This window comes from Astyanax mexicanus, chromosome 5 (genome assembly GCF_023375975.1).
Source record: "Astyanax mexicanus isolate ESR-SI-001 chromosome 5, AstMex3_surface, whole genome shotgun sequence".
NCBI classification, from domain to species: domain Eukaryota; kingdom Metazoa; phylum Chordata; class Actinopteri; order Characiformes; family Acestrorhamphidae; genus Astyanax; species Astyanax mexicanus.
In genome coordinates this window covers 53,513,064-53,530,946 of record NC_064412.1, presented here as the reverse complement: position 1 = coordinate 53,530,946, position 17,883 = coordinate 53,513,064, and the positions used below count along the sequence as shown (strand labels likewise).

Sequence of the window (17,883 nt, the reverse complement as noted above, 5' to 3'; positions counted from 1 at the left end):
GAGAAATAAAATATTATTATTATTATTACTAATATTATTACTAATATTAACTTCAGTTATAGCTTCATACTAGGCCTGAGTTGGGATAGCTTGCTTAATCAGGGTAGGTAGGTTTTGGCTATATGTTGCTACTGTATAATACTATCATTAGACAGGCTGTCTGGTAAAGTTTTTTTATATTTGTCCAGAAGTAAAGTTCTTATTTAGGATTAAAAACATCACATTAAGAGTAAAGTGCTGATTTCAGTTGCTTTCTATGGAAAATATATCTAATTGCTTGCTGTTTTATTTTATTTCAAGAGTTTTTAATAGATGAATAACCGAGATTGTTCTGGCACATATTGCACTACAAGCCTACCTAAAGAAAATATTAATTCTATTAATTTTACTTAATTACTAATTATTGTAAACCATGACAGGTGGATTCCCAATTATTGTACTGATGACAAAACTTACATAATCATACTAATAAACGTACACTTTCAGGGGTTTATTGTTGGGGTTTATGACTGAAAACAATGGAAAGAAAAAGAAAAACCCAAAAGCCAAGTAGGTTTTTGATTATTTTATTTAAAAAAACAAAAAATAAAGCAACAGAATGGCGCTGATGGGGCTTTAACAGGGAATCAGCTAACAGTCACAATGGTCAAGTCTATTGTTATGTCTAACCGTTGAACACTTGGCAACACTAATGATGTTACACATCTCACTACATTATTATCCTCATCATCATCTCTACACGCCAGTCCTGACCCTGAGAGACATACGAAAGGCTGGTATGTGGAGAGCAGCAGCAGCAGCTTATGCTTTAATTCAAGTTAAGTCATAAGCTTTGGTGATTAAAAGCCTCTTAAATCACTTAAATTACAGTGTTTGCTTTTTTTACGCTATTTAATTATGATAAATGCCAATTTATTGTATATATTAGCAATTAGATCCTTTTCAGAAAGTCTGTACAGGAATAGATTGTATATATATATATATATAAGTCTACAAGAAATGTCCCGATCAAGTTTTTTTAAATTAATGCTGACTGTTAATAAAACTGATCCAATCTTTTTGCACTGTCTATTGTTTCCACATCACGCTTACAACAAGGTCTAAGCTAAGCTGATTCTATAAGAGCCTATTCCATTCCACCTTAAATTATACATCAGTTAACTTTAGGCTGGTGAAACTTACACAGTGTAACTGCTGCACTACTTAAAGTGAACAGTTCAAATAAAGCTTTTTTTTGTTTGTTTGGTCACAAATTAAAATTGTCTAAGGCATTTTTGGGAGAAAATTAGAGACTTGTACACCTTCTGTGCTTCAAAAGCTATAGAACAGTGTTTGTTAATGGCACCTAGACGACATTAAACTTCAAAATCCAGTACTACATCCAATAAAAACTGATCTGGATTGGATCAGAACAAACATACTATCTACATTCCATCATACCAGCCTTTCTAGTGACAACATATTCAAGTTCCCGCCCCTCCTCTTCCAATCTGATGCTGTTGCTTGAATATTATGGCTATTAAAAAAACGGCACAATAAGCAGGTCCCCTTGCATCAACTAGCAAACAAATACGTTCGGTTTACAAAAAACAAACAAACAAACAAACAAACAAACAAACAATACAATCCAGCCAGCAGAAAAAAAACTGCTGGTAGCATTTTGGTTTGTACACATTTTTTAAAAAGAAAATCCCATCTCAAACTCTGTCAACGAGCCGCCACAAAAACGCAAACTAATAATGAGCGATATAACATATATTAAAACCTCTGCTAAATGAAATAGTGCTAAATAATATTACTTCATGTAACTTATGTTAGAGCTATTGTTATCTTATGGTACTCTCATACCAGTACATTATATATATACTAGGTACACTAAGTAAGATTCCTCAAATAACATGACTTTAGTGGGTTAAAGATTAAAAATAAAAAAGTGCATAAAAATGGGAATGAGGGATGGTCATGGTTTATGGAGGAGGAGTCCAAACAGCATATAGTTCAGGTTCAGATTTACCGGTTACTTCACTGGAAAATGTCATGTAATATAATGTAATGTAACTGGACATGCAATGCTACAATAGCAAGTTAAGCAGTTTTTTTTTGTTTTGTTTAGTTTTCTAACACTCAGATAATACGGATGTTGGTTAGTTGGCTAAAATGCACAGCCTGGATGATATAATGTGCAATATTACTTCATATCTAATGCCAGATAGTCAGAAATATATGATGGAAACCCACTGAAATTAAGCATTCCCTTTAGTTCTGATACTATAGAAGCTGCATTAATATGCAATACGAGTGCATTTTCTGATCCTTCCAGCTGCACACCACTGACTCGGACAGAATGTACTGTTTAAATACTTCAAAATAAAACAAAAAATCCATTCCAATCAGCCCTGAATGCCATGGCACGACACATGGCACAAAATAAAGGTTTAAATGATAAAACATTATACATAATAAACCTAAAAATCCTGAGCAAAACCAAAACCAGCCAGTCAGTCAGTCAGTCTAATGCAGTCAGTACCACGACTAGGGCACTGAAAACTGCTCAGAGCAGAGCTGCTTGTCATTAATTATCTCTGGTAAGTCAGGAGAACACAATCTGCTCAGTCTTCAACAGCAACCTGGCAGATATGGCAGTTATTACTGGACACAGTAAAATAGTGGCAACACCTGGAGGCATGGAAATAGCATATATCTTCACTGGTCTGGTTCAGTAGTGTTTAAGGGTAAAGCATGGCTGGCTATTTTTTAGTAAAGCACAAGTGGCACAAGTCTAATGCTGCATTCCATTTCAACGTGAAAGTCGGAATTTAAACTGGAACGCCCCCACAAGCAGGAATTTCAGCTAGGAAAGCTCAGAGTCCATAATCACTTCTGTCTATTTGGGTTTTCTTAATTGAGTGGTAAACACAGTAGTGTCCAACCTCTAACTGTGGACATGTTTACATAGTGTTTGGATGTGCAAAATACTGTATAATATCTCGTTATTAAGTGGAAATGCTAACAATGCTAACCTAAAGAAAAACTAACAATGCTAACCTAAAAAAAGGGTAACAATGTTAACATAGGATAATGCTTACACTGCTAACCTAAAGAAATGCTAACAATGCTAATCTAAAGAAATGCTAACAATGCTAACCTAAAGAAAGTGTAACAAATGTTAAAATGGGACAATGCTAACAATGCTAACCTAAAATAAGGGTAACAATGTTAACATGGGACAATGCTAACAATGCTAACCTAAAGGAAGGTTGAGGTAAACTCCAACATCTTTAGCAAACTCTTATACTGGAAATTATTTGATATAATGTGAAATTATCTGCATGTTTAACTGGAACAAAGTATTCTTGGGTGTGCCGTCATTCCCAGCTCTGATATATTCGATTTCGGAGGTAAATGGAATGCAGCATAATCACAGGGAAATAGGAAGAGTAATCCTTTTACTGAGGCTCTGCAGGCTCTACTATTCATACATTCATTTATTCTTCTGTTCTTCATCACCTTCTTCAGCACTTTTAATTCACCTTCAGGTTCCATTTTAATCTCTTCCCTTTCATAACCTACCACTTTCTCAACACTCTTAACATTCAGCAGTATTTTATGGAAAAAATGGAACTTAAACCATATTTCTCCAGAAGTCAATGGTCCATCATGTCATGCTCTTTATAATGCCCTCTGTATATAGAAGACTGAAATAAAATATGTTTTCATAGGCCAATATAATCAGCCTCATAGATGTCATGGAATATAATTATGTAACATTTTTCTAAACAAACATCTGCAATGTGAGTATTGTGTCTATTGCTAAGCCAATGCTAAAACAGTATATTGTGCAGCCCTACTGTACTGTTGCCATAATTGTGTACTGTGCAAAAAGGAGTGGGGAAAAATAATTAAAAAGCTCTTTATCTGAGCAATAAATGCTTATTTGCTCAGAAAAAAGCTGTATTAGAATAAATACAAATAACATATATACAAAACGTTTATTACAGCAGTCTAATAATATTTTGGTATTTATATTGATATATCATCAGCACCTGGTGTGGCAAATCAGTGCTGGCTGGGAGCATCCAGATAAATGTTTTAGTCGGGCTCACAAGATCCATCTGCTTTCTTCAAAATGAATAAATCTCTATAAATATTATTTATTTAAAAAATGTGCAATGCCATACATTTAATTCATGACACCTTTTATAGGCTTAAGCAATTAGCAGTACTTATAAGGCAGTTAAGATTAATAAATTTAATATAAATGTAAAAAGTGCATATTTGTTTTATGTAGTGAATGTGTGCTTTAATCCCACTTAGAAACCCCTCACTTAAAAATATTATTTAACCTCAGGTGTCCAAACTTTTGCATACAATTATAATTTATTATTTATAAATTGCCTTTTATATTTTTTTCATATCTACATTATTAGGGGACCTTGACCAACTTACTTAAACCCATCCGTTCTCATAAACTCTCAAAACATATTCCCTCATTTCCTCAGCCACTTAACCATGTGACACACCTACTTTCCATTTGCCCTTTATCACTTCACCCTACATGCCCTACCCTTGTTCAGCTTCCTCTCTTCTTCATCCACCTGCTGAGCCTGCAGAGCCTCAAGGGAAAATGGACAGATTATGAGAAACAGTACACAAGTCATGCTAAGGCTATGTAGCGTTACAAGTAGATAAAAGCCAAAATAACTGGAAGAAAGTAGTGGAATTTAGAAAAAGAAAAAAAAAAAAGTATTTTAAGTCTCATCTCCCTTTATATCAAAACCTCCAAAATCAAGGCTTTAACTATCAGTCACTGATACGTATTAACCACGTGACCTCATACATAACTGTGCTTTTAAAATATGATCTATAACAGATGAGGGACATCTTATCTTCTGTATGTTGTACAAGTTACTGTTAGTTTATAGAGGCAAGAACAAGGCTGAATTAGGAAAAGTCACAGGTTATTCAACTAGTGCAGGCCACACCCACAAACAGGACTCCAACATATTGACCTATCCATGCTCCGCCCACAAATAAGTTCCCTTATAATAAGAACTTTTATTTAATGAAAATTTTTATTAGCTACAACAGCATGGCCCAGCTGAGTAGCATCACATTTAAAAATGGAAACTTAACATTAGTTTATGACTCTAAAATATATATATAAAGCAATGCATTTGTAGGAGGAGCAAATGCTAAGCCAAATGTTAAAACAGTTTCCTTTTGTTCTCCAGACCCTGCCCCCTTCTTTAGCGTTTGTGCAGAAAAGGAGGGGCCTGAGAGAGCGAGGCATGTCTACGGTTAGGCTTCAAGTTACCCCAAGCTGGGGCAGGCAGGTTAAGAGAGGTGGGATGCGGAGGTGGAACAGGATGGGAGGGGCTAGAAGCAGATGTGCTTCTTCGACCAATCATAGCAGGGAGACTTTGGTTCCGCCTTAATCCATCCAATAGGCTTCCTCCACCTGTGGCTAGGAAAGTGGCATTATCCTGACGATGAGCACCGTCTGACTCCGCCCCATGTAGCACTTTTTTGTCCAATCCCAGCTTTCGCAGTCGATCGACGAGGTTGCCACCAAGGCGATCCTGATTGGACGTTTGGTCAGCGGGGACGGGGTCTGGGCTGGGAAGGTCAGGTCGGGGGGCACGGCCGAGTTTGACACCGTAAACATCCTGCAGGAAGAGCTCAGCAGGACGTGATGCTAAAAAGTTGTCAGAGGGGGCAGATCTGGAATCGAACTGCACTGGAGAGGGGCAGGGGGACTGGGAGGGAGAGTTAGGGGGGGTATTTGGCAGGAGGCGCAGGGGGAGGGGCTTTGGAGGTTTAGACAGAGTTGGAGCCGCCTGAGCAGAGATGCCTTTCTCCAGAAGGAGCTTAGCCAGACCACCAGGGGGCGCTGCAGGGCGACGTGGAGGGAACGAGTCTCCCAGACTGAGCCTGCACGGAGTGACCGGCGTACTGGGACCAGTCCGGAGGGAACTGGGGGTGTATTCACACACAGAAGGACTGGACACAGTGCTAGAGAGATAAAGATAGCGAGAGAACAAATTATTGTTTTATATTTTAATAAGAACGTCAACATTGTGGCAAACAAACAAATGCAGATCATCCAATCACAAGCCAATACCTGGGTGTCACCTGTGTGACGTCACTGGGGTGCAGGATTCTGCAGGTGGTGAAGGTGTAGGTGGAAGAGGTGAAACTCTGACACTTTCCAGGATTTATAGCTTCAGAAAAACACAACAAAATAAACAATTAACACGTACGAGAAGGCATTAAAGGAATAGAGGGAGGGGGGAAAAAAAAGAAAAAAAGAGAGACCATATTGAGGCTTATGATTACTAAAGGTTCCCAGTCTTTTCAGAAAAGCACTTTTTTTAGTACTTTCATAAATACAACATAAATGTATTAAACATATTTAACACAATTCAAATTAAATTGATTCCATACACATGGTAACTGGATAAAATATACCATCGAAATACTATATCCATGCAGTCGTGTCTTAAATCTTAAATCTCCATTCCTGACGTTTTTTTTATATTCTGACACAATGTAATCTGGTAGTAATTACAATATTTATAATGAATAGACTAATAGAAATATCCCTTACATCTTAGTTCGCTCATTAGTTTGCTCCTAACAGTCTATTGCTATTTTGAATTCAAAAGGGCTTTACATTAAATAGCTAAAATACAAATACTATTCTATATACAGCAATTCTATAACTTAACAATTCAACACTGGCTTGGGCATGATATAGGTAATGGGGAAAATACTACTATTTTTAAATATTTTTTAATTGTTTTATTAAAGAATGAATAATAAAAGTCAATGTATGTTCAGTTCTCTTGTACAGGGCCCTTAGCTCTGTCTCTACATGTGGTCTATAAGCAGGGGAAACACAAAAATGTGGACTACTGCTCTAGTGAATACTCTGGGTGTCATGATAACTGCTCACCTGTAGAGGGCGCTGTTGTATTAATAATCAGGTCTGGAAGTGCTGATGTTGATCCTGATCCTGCTGCTGACAACGAAGGTGCTGTGGTTACTGAGAGGGCAGGGGACATCACGAGACCAGCCATGGTAGGTAAGGACAGCGTGGAGACTGTAGAGACTGTAGAGACTGTGGACACTGTGGAGACAGCCACCGCAACAGGAGAGCCTCTCAAAGATGGAGAAAGAGAAGGGATTTTGATGGGGGTCACAACTCCATTTCCTCTCTCTTTCTTATCCTCTGGAGTGGAGGAGGACTGGACATTGAACGTAATCCCTCCTTCTTCCTCCTCCTCCTCTTCTTCTTCCTCCTCCTCCTCTTCTTCTTCCTTCTCCTCCTCTTCTTCTTCCAGCTTCTGCTTGGGCTCATCCTCTCTTCTTCTGCTCTCCTTCTTTGCTCCTCCTCGCTCTCGTCTGTCCTGCCACGATGCTCTCTCGTGTTCCTCATCTTCTTCTACGTCTGTGAGCCGGTACACAGCATCCTGCGGCAACGGACGGAAGCCTTTGGTGACCACACCCGGGTGGGGGTCTAGGATGGTGGCGAGGTGGGGTTTTGCCAGCTGCTGCCAGTGATGCAAGGTCAGAGATCCTTCACACAAATGGGGAAAAAAATCAATTAAAGAATATGCTAATCCTCTCATATTGCCTTTACATACATATACAGAAAATATGTCTTAAGAAACGTTACATAATCAATGATATTTCACAATTACTCAAAAGCATTAACAGAATATTAATAAACATAATTCTAAATATGATGGATAAAAGACTAGTGCACACACAACTGGGATTTAATCTGTGGAAACTAGTGGATTTGAGCTGTTGTCCTGAGCTGAATTTCTTACTGATAGATGGTGGCAGGCTGAGGGCTGGTTAGATGCTATAATGATTGCTATAATATGTGGATCAAACTCTGTAAGGCTTTCTGTTTCTTCATTATAAAGCCTAGAATAGCAAGTTAACCAGAATGCTAACAGCTGGGCTCGGCTGGAGCTCTGATAGCCAGCCTAAGCAGAAATTGGGAGTGTACCATATAATGCAAATTGTTTTTCTGAGCTGGATTACTCCCTGGTAGTTGTTGACAGTGTTTACATACATCACATTTAGTTAGGGGGTATCCAAAATAACCCCACACTGCTTAGGGTTAGATTATTGTTTTGTTTCCAGCAGGCTGGAGGTAAAAAATCAGTTTCATGTGTATAGACATGGTGCCAATTGTTGAAACTAAGGATGTGTTGAGAAACAAATCCAGACATGACAAATGTATCTGCGTGGGTTGCTGCGGTAACAAGAGTCAGTAACTAGCCCTTGTTGCTATTCTTAAACCGATGCACCTCGGTCAATGTGGTTTTAATAAGGTCCACACAAGACCTTAAATCTGAAAATTTGAAATTTGAGCAGCTGGAGCATCCACACTAAACACATCACATTGTAAATTTCCATTTCCAAACACATTTAAATGTGAATTTGATTTCATGTGGTTTTAGATGATCAAAAATCAAACTGAATAAACCTTTGGGATGGCAGTCTGAACTCCGCCTAAGGGACAGTTGAGGTGGAATGAAAATGTGCATGAGTGGATAAGAGTTTCAGTTTTTTTTTTCCTCAATTACCAAAACCAATAATGAGGTTCATGCATTTTAATTCCATGGTATACCGTAAAACTTGTTACCACCTAATATACCCTGCCTCTATGTTAAATGAGCTCACCTTCCATGGGTTTGACTATCTGCAGCTTTTCAGGCAGGAACGTTTTGAAGCAGCTGGAGGAGACGGAGTACTCTGATAGGTTGGTGAAAGATGACAGAACACTTCCCATTGGTGAACTGCAGCCACTCCAACTGCCCTCAGGATCCGCCGCCGCCAGCTCCTGCAGCTTCCTGTCTCGCTCAGCTTGGAAGTATTGGCGCTCGCACAGGAAGTTCTGTCTGCGCAGAGAGAGGCGGTGCAGTGCAGAGACGAGGTCACTTCCTCCAGGACAGCCTGGCTGACCCATGCGGGAGTCACACCTGAGACAGAAACACTCGGGTGAGATGCAGCAGCAGCACACATTAATACACACCCGTGCAATAAAGAGATGAAGCTAACTCCCTTATACATAAACACACTCACTCAGCCGAGTCTTGTGGTGTGCCGGCCTCCTGTGGTGTGTGTGTGTGAGAGTGGAAGGGCTGTGCAGTCATCACAACGCTGCAGTTCCTAGAGCCAGGGATTGGGGGAGCTGCTGCAGCTGCTCTCTCCACCGCCTCGTTCACACTCCGCACCGTCCGGAACACACGCTTATGGGCCGACCTGCATGAAGAGTCAAAGGTCAAGAGTAAGGGATTGATACATCAAGAGGCTGGATGTTAAAGGATAAGTGCAAAAGCATCAAGAAGTGTGTGTGTGTGTGTGTGTGTGTATGTGTGTGTGTCACCTCTGGTCCTCAAAGGCAATCTCCTCCTCTACACTCATCTCTCTTCTCATAGAGCCCTCAATCTCTGCTGCCAAAGAATCCTACACACAAAGAGAGAAAGACAGACAGACTTGTTAAGTTTAAGTGATTTACAGTAGTGAAAAATGATTTACAATAATTAGGGATCAGTGAGATATACGATGGTAACTACTAACAAATATCTGATGAGCAATATATAAATATTTGATATTTAGTGTAAAACATTACAGTGCTGATAGTCCACTGTGTTTAAATATTTTATAATTTAAGTATTTGCTAGATTCAACTTTCAATACATTTTACAAATGCTTATATATATAAAGCAATATAAAATACATACATCAGAATAGCTTTGGCTTTAGCTCCGGTGCAAAAGTACAAAATGCTTCCATTACGTAAATTAAATAAATCAATAGTTAAAAAAAAGGGGGGAAAAAAGGTAAAATTTTATTATTTTAGATTACAAATTTGCTTTACAGATGTACCTTTTTTCAGTTTGCGGTTTTGTAAAAGTACTTTCCATATGTGTGTTGTACAAAGATGCTGTAGCTGGTAGATTGGCAACCTAATTAAACTAATATTAATTTGAATCTGACGACGGACAATTTAAGCTGATCAATCTTGATCAATTTGATAGAAGCCAATTTTAAAATGGTTGATTCTATTTAATAGTCCCTGTCACACACAAAAAAAAACTTTTTTTGCCTAATAACTATAATTAAAAAAAAGAATAAATATTTATTGTATAAATATATCAATATATCAAAGAAAGCAAATACATACTCTAAACAAATTAATATGACCGTAGATAGTAGCTTAAGATGTTCGTCTCACCATAGGATAGGGTCCGTATGAAAGGTGTCTGCGCAGACCGGCTGCTGGAGTGTTTTTACTGCGCAGCTCTTTAATCTCCTCCTGAGACTCATGTAGCATCCCCACACACTCCACATTTCTATCAGACATATCCTTTAACTACAACAAAACACACACAAACTGATTATTTACAACCAACAGAAAGATAATTCAACTTAAATTATTGAGTAATATATAGTGAATAAATTTGCATGCGTTCATTACATGACACAAAAAGTGTCACGACATGTTTTTTATATAATATCAGTTTATCTATATAATATAGAAGTGCTGTCTCATGGTGCATCAGTATATTCCTACACCTATAGTAATCAGGGTTGTGGTAGGGGCACTTCCAGTGCATGTGATGTTATCAGACATGACCCTGATATAACCACAGTCTTATCTCTTACAGAGAGACAGTAGTTATGCTTTACTGTACATATATTACACACCAAATTTACACTTATTGCCTTCTCGTTTCATAACTCCCATATACATCCAGTCAGCATAAACTAAAACCTGTTTTCTTGTAGCCCAGAGTTTAAAGTTTTATTGTTTTACTACACCAGTTATTTGTAATGGTGTCCCAGATCACCTGACTCAAGTTTAAACAAACACAGCAAAGTAGAGCATTCACTCATCTTTTCAGTTTTTCACCACAGAACTGCTGACAGCTAGATTCTATTGTGAATGAGTTCAATATAGATTTCAAGAGTAACATGAATTACTAATGAAAGACTTGGACAACTAACAGTGGGTGCCAGAGGGATGGTATATTACATTTAACATTCCTCAGTCCACAGTGTTGCATGTGTACAAGGAGTACTTCATAGAAGGCATTACCACCCGCAGTAGACAGCACGGTGGGTGGGAATTAATTTATCCGGTGGCTTGTTTTATTGTACAGCACATTGGTTGACACCTGATGTCTTTTAAATGTGCTTTATAAATAAATTAGTCTACTGTTGTTTAGCTCCCATGGGACATGGCTAACGTCACTGGACACAAAAGTAGTTCCTGTCCTATGATTTTTGGCATGTGTGCGTGTGTACCTCAGCAGTAAGTTGCCGCTGGGCATCCTTTGAGGCTTGTAGATGAATTCTCAGCTCCTCTTTTTCTAAGGCCAACTAAAAAATAAATACATAAAAAACACATTAATACATTAATAAAAACAAACACAAAAACATTTTTTGTTGCTGGTTTTTCATAACAGGCATTTTTCAATGTAACTTCATAAAGCATTCATATTTTTTGTGCAAAAATTCGTACTATCGCAATTTCCGGGTTATTGAGCGCACCTGAATGTAAGCTGCACCCACTAATTTAAAAAAAAAAAAAAAAAAAGAACTGGTACACACAAGGCCGCACCTGACTATAAGCTGCAACTATTTCACAGCTGCACCCATAACTAACACAGATGTTGTGTTGGGATAGTGATTTTTGATTGGGCCACCAAAAAAAAAAAAAAAAAAAAAAAAAAAAAAAAAAAAAAAACGTGGGTTTTATTTTTTTGTTCCACCCTCTCACCTCTTTGACTCTGTGCTGGAGCTCCACTATCTGTGACAGCAGCTGAGCGATTTCCTCCTGATGCCTCAGCAGATCTTCATTCTTCTGAGAAAGTTCTTCAGTCAGTGTGATCATCTGACTGTTTGACTCCCCTAAATCACAGTATATTAAGACAATTATTGTACTGAAGTTTCTCTGAATAATATGAATTACAACTGAAAACAACAGTGATAAGAAAACATCAAATAGAGATCAGCTTACGTAGTTCTTTAACGCAGTCGCTGACAAGCTGCTGTTCTTTCTCCTCGTAAGTGATGGTCTCCTTCTTCAGATGACTCGCCTGCAGAACATTAGAGAACATTAATTTATTATTCATTTTATCACCACATTCATTTAACACATCACATAATCACCATAACAATCTCCAAAAGATGACCATGCAGTTTTGATTTTACTCCCAATATTTAATTTAACAACCACCATACCAAGTAAAAAAAGTACTATAAATATCAGTACTAGTATCAGTTCAAAAGTGAACAGCACCAAACCCTGGTAATTACTGAATTAATTGTACTTTTAAAATCACTGTGTTGATCTATAAATAAACGTGCATTGGTGGAACAAGCTGCAGCACTGAAATTGAAAAACATGTGGACTGAGCATTACTACAAGATTGTGCTAATAATAGAAATCAATGTGATTATACATAATGTTGATTTGAGAAAATTGTCTTTATTGTTTCTTTAAACTCTCTCAAACTTGGATTCATTATGTCCACATCTAAAGATAAAAAACAACCAAAAACACACAACACAACAAAACATGACAGTGCATTACAAATTGTTTGCTCACCTCTGACCGCAGAGACAGGTTTTCCTCCTCCAGGTCCTGCAGTTTGCTCTGTAGCGCCTCCAGCTGGCTGAGTGTGAAAGCGCCCACTGCAGGCGGCGGGGGACGTAACGGGGTGGAGCAACTGGAGTCCGTCTCACTCTCCTCACTTGCACTCGCCACCATCCGCAACAACTCATCCTTCTTACACACCTCATGCTGAAGCTGGTGCACCTGGCCAACACAAACAGCATTTTGACGTACACTTTGCAGACTCCTATGTCCAGGTTTAGTGACTTTGTCTTTGATGAAGCACATTGCTAAACTTTTAATATAACTGTATTTGGTATTACTGGTATACTGCCCAACACTATTTCCTCATAAGAATGATTTTTTTTATTTAAAATAGTGCTTTTTAAATGATCGCTTCCTCAGTGGCACTGTTGGCAGAGGTTTCGCCCTGGCCCACTCTGTGTCTTACCTGATCTAGGGCCTGTGTCAGCTGTTCCTCCAGGTTCTCAGTGCGTTCTTGCAACACATGATTCCTCTGCAGCAGGGACTGACCAATCCGTGCAGCCAGCTCCAGATCCCGGTCCCGCTGACCAATTAGAACAAGACACAACAATATGAACTTGAAGACAGGCAACCAATTCAGAGCTCTCAACTGTGAAAATCATGTGAATCCAATGTCTTAATTATGTAATTGGTCTGGTGCCCCATTATGTGGCATATTTAAGAGTAGTTAAATGCATTTGGGCTCTTAGAGGATTTTATCTTTAATTAATTATATTTACCATTTAGAAACACTGCCTACTGTTAGATTATGCTTATTCAACCATACAGCAGTAATGTGTGTGGGTGGAGCTTAACAGGTCAATGAAAAAATAAAAAACGACCATAAATCACTCCGTACCTCAGCAAGCAGATGTGTAACAACTTCAATATCATTGTAGGTCTTGGTCATCTGCTCCACCCGGTCAGCACTGAGGACTACAGGAAGAAAGAGAGTGAGAGAATCAGAAAACACCTCTAAATAAATAAATAAATTAATTAATCAATTAACATGCAGAAAAACACCAAAACACACAAACCTCTACACACGTGCATATTATAAAACATGCACATATTTATTACAGCTAGTGTCTACTGCTTCCACACACACAAACACACACAGCTGTGTACTGGTCCAGCTACCCACCAACACCGGCATGCAGAAACATCTTTCCTCTAGATGTTTCCATCTAGTATCTAAGTAACTCGTAATTAGCCACACCTACAGTAAGAGTTCTACGCTAATTTTAAAACAGGAAAGGTCCACTAAAAGCTGCAGAACTCAAATACAAATCTACAAATCACAAGCAGGCAAGAACTAAACAGACTGAAAGAGTGAAAAGAGTGGAGGGAAAAAAAAAACAGATAGATGACAGCAGAGACAGCAGGAGGATACCTTTGGAGAGATTTTGGGAGCCTGAGTGGGAGAGGGAAGAGGGCTCCAGAGCGAGAAAAGCTACATGAGAGAGACAGAGAGAGAGAGAGAGAGAGAGAGAGAGAAGGAAAGAGGGAGAGAAAGAGAGAAAAGAGAGAAAAGGGTGATGATGCTGGAAAAGTATTTTAAGTATATCAGTTTAGCTTCATGTAAGACTCCCCCATCAACAGGATATATATGAGAGAGAGAGAGAGAGAGAGAGAGAGAGAGAGAGAGAGAGAGAGAGAGAGAGAGAGAGAGAGAGAGAGAGAGAGAGAGAACAAGAGAGAGAGCGAGAGAGAGAGAGAGAGAACAAGAGAGAGAGCGAGAGAGATGGGGCGTGTCTATGCACCTGAGACTGGTCTGACATTAACATAAATGTAAAACCTAACCTTTGTATTTTGTATTAGGGACAAAAAAAAAAAATACAAATTTTAATGATAAAAATTGTTACTCAGCTTCCGTACATTCAAAGGTTTAAAGATAAAAAGGTAAATCTGAACAAAACTGTGTTAATCATAACATAGACAGCTTTTTAAAAATTCCCAGTTTGTCAAAAATGTGCCAGTGCATGAACTCTCCTACTAACATTGCTGCAATATTTTCTATTATTTATATACTTTTACTAAATTTGGCAAAAAAAAATTGCCTCATTTTGTAACTGCCAAAATTGTAAGGAAACCAGAGTAATCTTTTGACATGGGTGATGTCAATCAGCTCAAGGCTGTGTCTGTGAGCTGATGTATAAGAACCGAGTTGCTGAGCTTTCCTCCGGGTGCGCTGTGATGCTGCTTGGCAATGCTGCATTAGCAGCAGTTTAAAAAGAGACAGATTCTGACTTTACATGTATCGGAGGAGGCGTGCGCAAGTCTTCACCCTCCTTGTGTTGAGGAATCACAAGTAATTGTAAAATTGATTATCTGATTTTGGCACTGGTTTGTCACAAAGATCATTTTAAAAAGACCAGTGGCTATCTAGCTTATCCACCAGGTTCTAGACACGGCCCCCCCCCCAAAAAAGAAGAGGCGAGTGGAGAAGTGAAGGGAATGCAGTGTCAGCACCGGCAGTCACTGTACCTCACCATGAGAGCAAACCTGGACAAAGAGAAGACCCATCACATTAGGGTGCAATTCTAATTTAAAAATATATATACAGCTTTTTAAAATTAAGAGACCACTTCAGTTTCTGAATCAGTTTCTCTGATTTTGCTATTTATAGGTTTATGTTTGATTAAAATTAACATTGCTGTTTTATTCTACAAACTACCAACGACATTTCTCCCAAATTCCAAATAAAATATTGTCATTTAGAGCATTTATTTTCAGAAAATGAGAGAAAACAATTACATATTCATAAAGTTTTAAGAGTTCAGAAATCAATATTTGGTGGAATATCCCTGATTCTTAATCATAGCTTTCATGCATTAGGCATGTTTTTCTCCACCAGTCTTACACACTGCTTTTGAGTAACTTTATGCCACTCCTGGTGCAAATATTTAAGCAGTTCAGTTTGGTTTGATGGCTGTGATCTTCCTCTTGATTATATTCCAAAGGTTTTCAATTTGGTAAAATCAAAGAAACATCCTTTTTATGTGGTTTCTTATTTTTTCTTCAGAGCTGTATATAATAATGATGATAATCAGACATGCACTTACTTGATGGGAGATGGTGGTCGATAAAATCACCCAACGGAAACATCCTTCCAATAAGATTATTCTAATGCCTGCCCTTATGCATCCTAACTGTACTGGCTCCTCTTCACTCTTCAGTGTTATGCCTGTATAACTCTGACATGTGCAACTCAGCAACTCTTACATAATATGACCCGCAGCAACAGCACCCGCTAACCCTAGCGTCCCCTCAATAAACCCTTCAAACATCCCAAATCCCGTCTCCTCACCCAGCATATCTGTACTGAACTCCTTCTCTCTTTTCTAAAGCCTGGACCCTCCATATACCCTGCTCACTCTGCTGCTATACACTCAGAGTCCGTCCACATGGCAGCTCAAAACTCCACACTGAACACCTGGACTGTAACCGGTGAATGATTATCTGTGAGAAACGTGGTTTAACCTTTAATCTCCAGAAAAGAAACAACTGGAAGAGTGAATACAGCTGGAATGTCACTGCTATCAGCTAGGAGTTCACTGACTGAGTAGAACATTGACTGTGCCAGATATTATTATTTATTACTATATTACTGTCATTTAGTTATCTATTTTAACATATGTTATAACCTCATAATTAATTAAGGTTATAAAAAGGTTGTAAACATCTGGTATGAAACTAAATGTATGTTCAAAATGAATGTTTCCAAAATCTTTACAATCAATAGACAATTTATTAAATCAATTAATGTTAAACATTCTTCTTAGGAATTCTTAGTTTAGTAGTCCATGTATACAAAGGCCTAGTAGTAAGTACAGGTGCTGGTCAACGAATTAGAATAATTTGAAGTAGTGCAATCATGAAATTCTTTGAATGCATTTTTTGTGCAGAAAGCAAATCAGGTGTTCACCGCACCTGTCCTACTCGTTAGACTAATCACAGAACTCGTTACCTGGAAAAAAATTTGCTCAGCTGAGCTTTCCAAAAGGCCCATTTAGGCCATTTAACTGTGACACTGTTGTTTTATTGAATTAGAATAATGGAGAAACCGTTTCATTGAATTAGAATAATTTTTATTATAATTACAATCATCACTTTCTCAGTATTTTGTGGCTGCCCCCTTGGCTTGTATGACTGCCTGAAGTCTCCGCGGCATCGATTTGACCAGCTTGTCGCAAGTTTCCGCACTCACAGCTTCCCAGGCAGTGGCGATGTTGTGCTTCAGTTGGTCCAGCGTAGTAGGTTTTCTGTCGCGAATTTTCCGCTTGACGATGGCCCAAAGGTTTTCAATGACATTGAGGTCAGGCGAGTTGGCCGGCCATGCCAAAACTTCAAGCTGTTTTTTTGTGAACCAATCTTTGGTCAACTTTGCCGCATGAGCCGGTGCAAGATCCTGTTGAAATATGAAGTCTTCTTCGCCGAACTGTTCCTCAACAGTCGGAATCAGGAACGTTTCCAGAACATCTTGATATACGGCAGCATTGACAGTCTTCTTGAGGAAGCAGAGTTTCCCTACACCTCGAGCGGACATGCATCCCCAGACCATAACGCTCTGGGGAAACTTGACGGATCTTTTCACGCACTCGTGGTTGTAGGTTTCGCCACCACGACGCCAGACACGAGGACCTTGGTCACCGAAGGAGATGCAGAAGCGTGATTCGTCACTGAAGACCACTTTCTGCCAGTCTTCAGCAGTCCACTCGCCGTGTTCTTTGGCCCACTTCAGCCGTTTCTCCATTTGTTTCTTGTTCAGCATCGGTTTTACTGCTGGAACGCGAGATTTGAAGCCGAGTTCGCGCAGACGACGGTAAGTGGTTGATCTGGAGACGTCAGCGCCGGTCTGCTTGTTCCACAAGTCGGTGAGCTCGGAAGTGGACTTGAACCGGTTGCTGACTGCGATCTTTCTCAGCTGCTTGTTGTCGCGAGCAGAAGTTTTTCGGACGCCGGAACAGTTGGTGCGCTTGCTGCAGTTTTTCTTGAGAGCTTTGCAGACGGAAGACTGGCTGATGCCGAGCTGCTCAGCAATTTTAGTTTGGGTCAAGCCTTGTTGGCGAAGGGCTTGAATTTGAGCCACTATTCCGGTTGAGAGGTCGCGCTGCTTACCCATGATTGATTTTACAACTTAGAAATTCTACTCAACCCTGACTTTATACTGCACAGTGAACACTCGTCACAGAAAACAAAAATTTGAGCATTTA

The 17,883-nt window shown here is 39.0% G+C and overlaps 1 protein-coding gene across 8 annotated transcripts in view; it reads right to left on the bottom strand.

Annotated features, from left to right (window-relative positions):
* Positions 1-550: 550 nt before the first annotated feature.
* trak2 (trafficking protein, kinesin binding 2) overlaps positions 551-17,883 on the bottom strand; it is a 28,627-nt gene continuing 11,294 nt past the window's right edge. For 5 of the 8 annotated variants that reach the window (XM_049479781.1, XM_049479782.1, XM_007244126.4 and 2 more), the window contains 14 exons: positions 14,061-14,120; positions 13,527-13,603; positions 13,095-13,211; positions 12,638-12,847; positions 12,047-12,125; positions 11,807-11,937; positions 11,332-11,406; positions 10,259-10,396; positions 9,407-9,486; positions 9,103-9,282; positions 8,701-8,999; positions 6,956-7,579; positions 6,122-6,221; positions 551-6,012 (listed from right to left, as the gene is read on the bottom strand). In XM_049479781.1, coding sequence (XP_049335738.1) covers positions 5,247-6,012; positions 6,122-6,221; positions 6,956-7,579; positions 8,701-8,999; positions 9,103-9,282; positions 9,407-9,486; positions 10,259-10,396; positions 11,332-11,406; positions 11,807-11,937; positions 12,047-12,125; positions 12,638-12,847; positions 13,095-13,211; positions 13,527-13,603; positions 14,061-14,120 — 2,936 coding nt within the window. In that variant the 3' untranslated portion in view covers positions 551-5,246. Of the gene's footprint in view, positions 6,013-6,121; positions 6,222-6,955; positions 7,580-8,700; positions 9,000-9,102; positions 9,283-9,406; positions 9,487-10,258; positions 10,397-11,331; positions 11,407-11,806; positions 11,938-12,046; positions 12,126-12,637; positions 12,848-13,094; positions 13,212-13,526; positions 13,604-14,060; positions 14,121-15,732; positions 15,870-17,883 lie in introns of those variants that run through there. The other 3 variants (XM_007244128.4, XM_022675401.2, XM_007244132.3) reach the window with 2 other exon arrangements.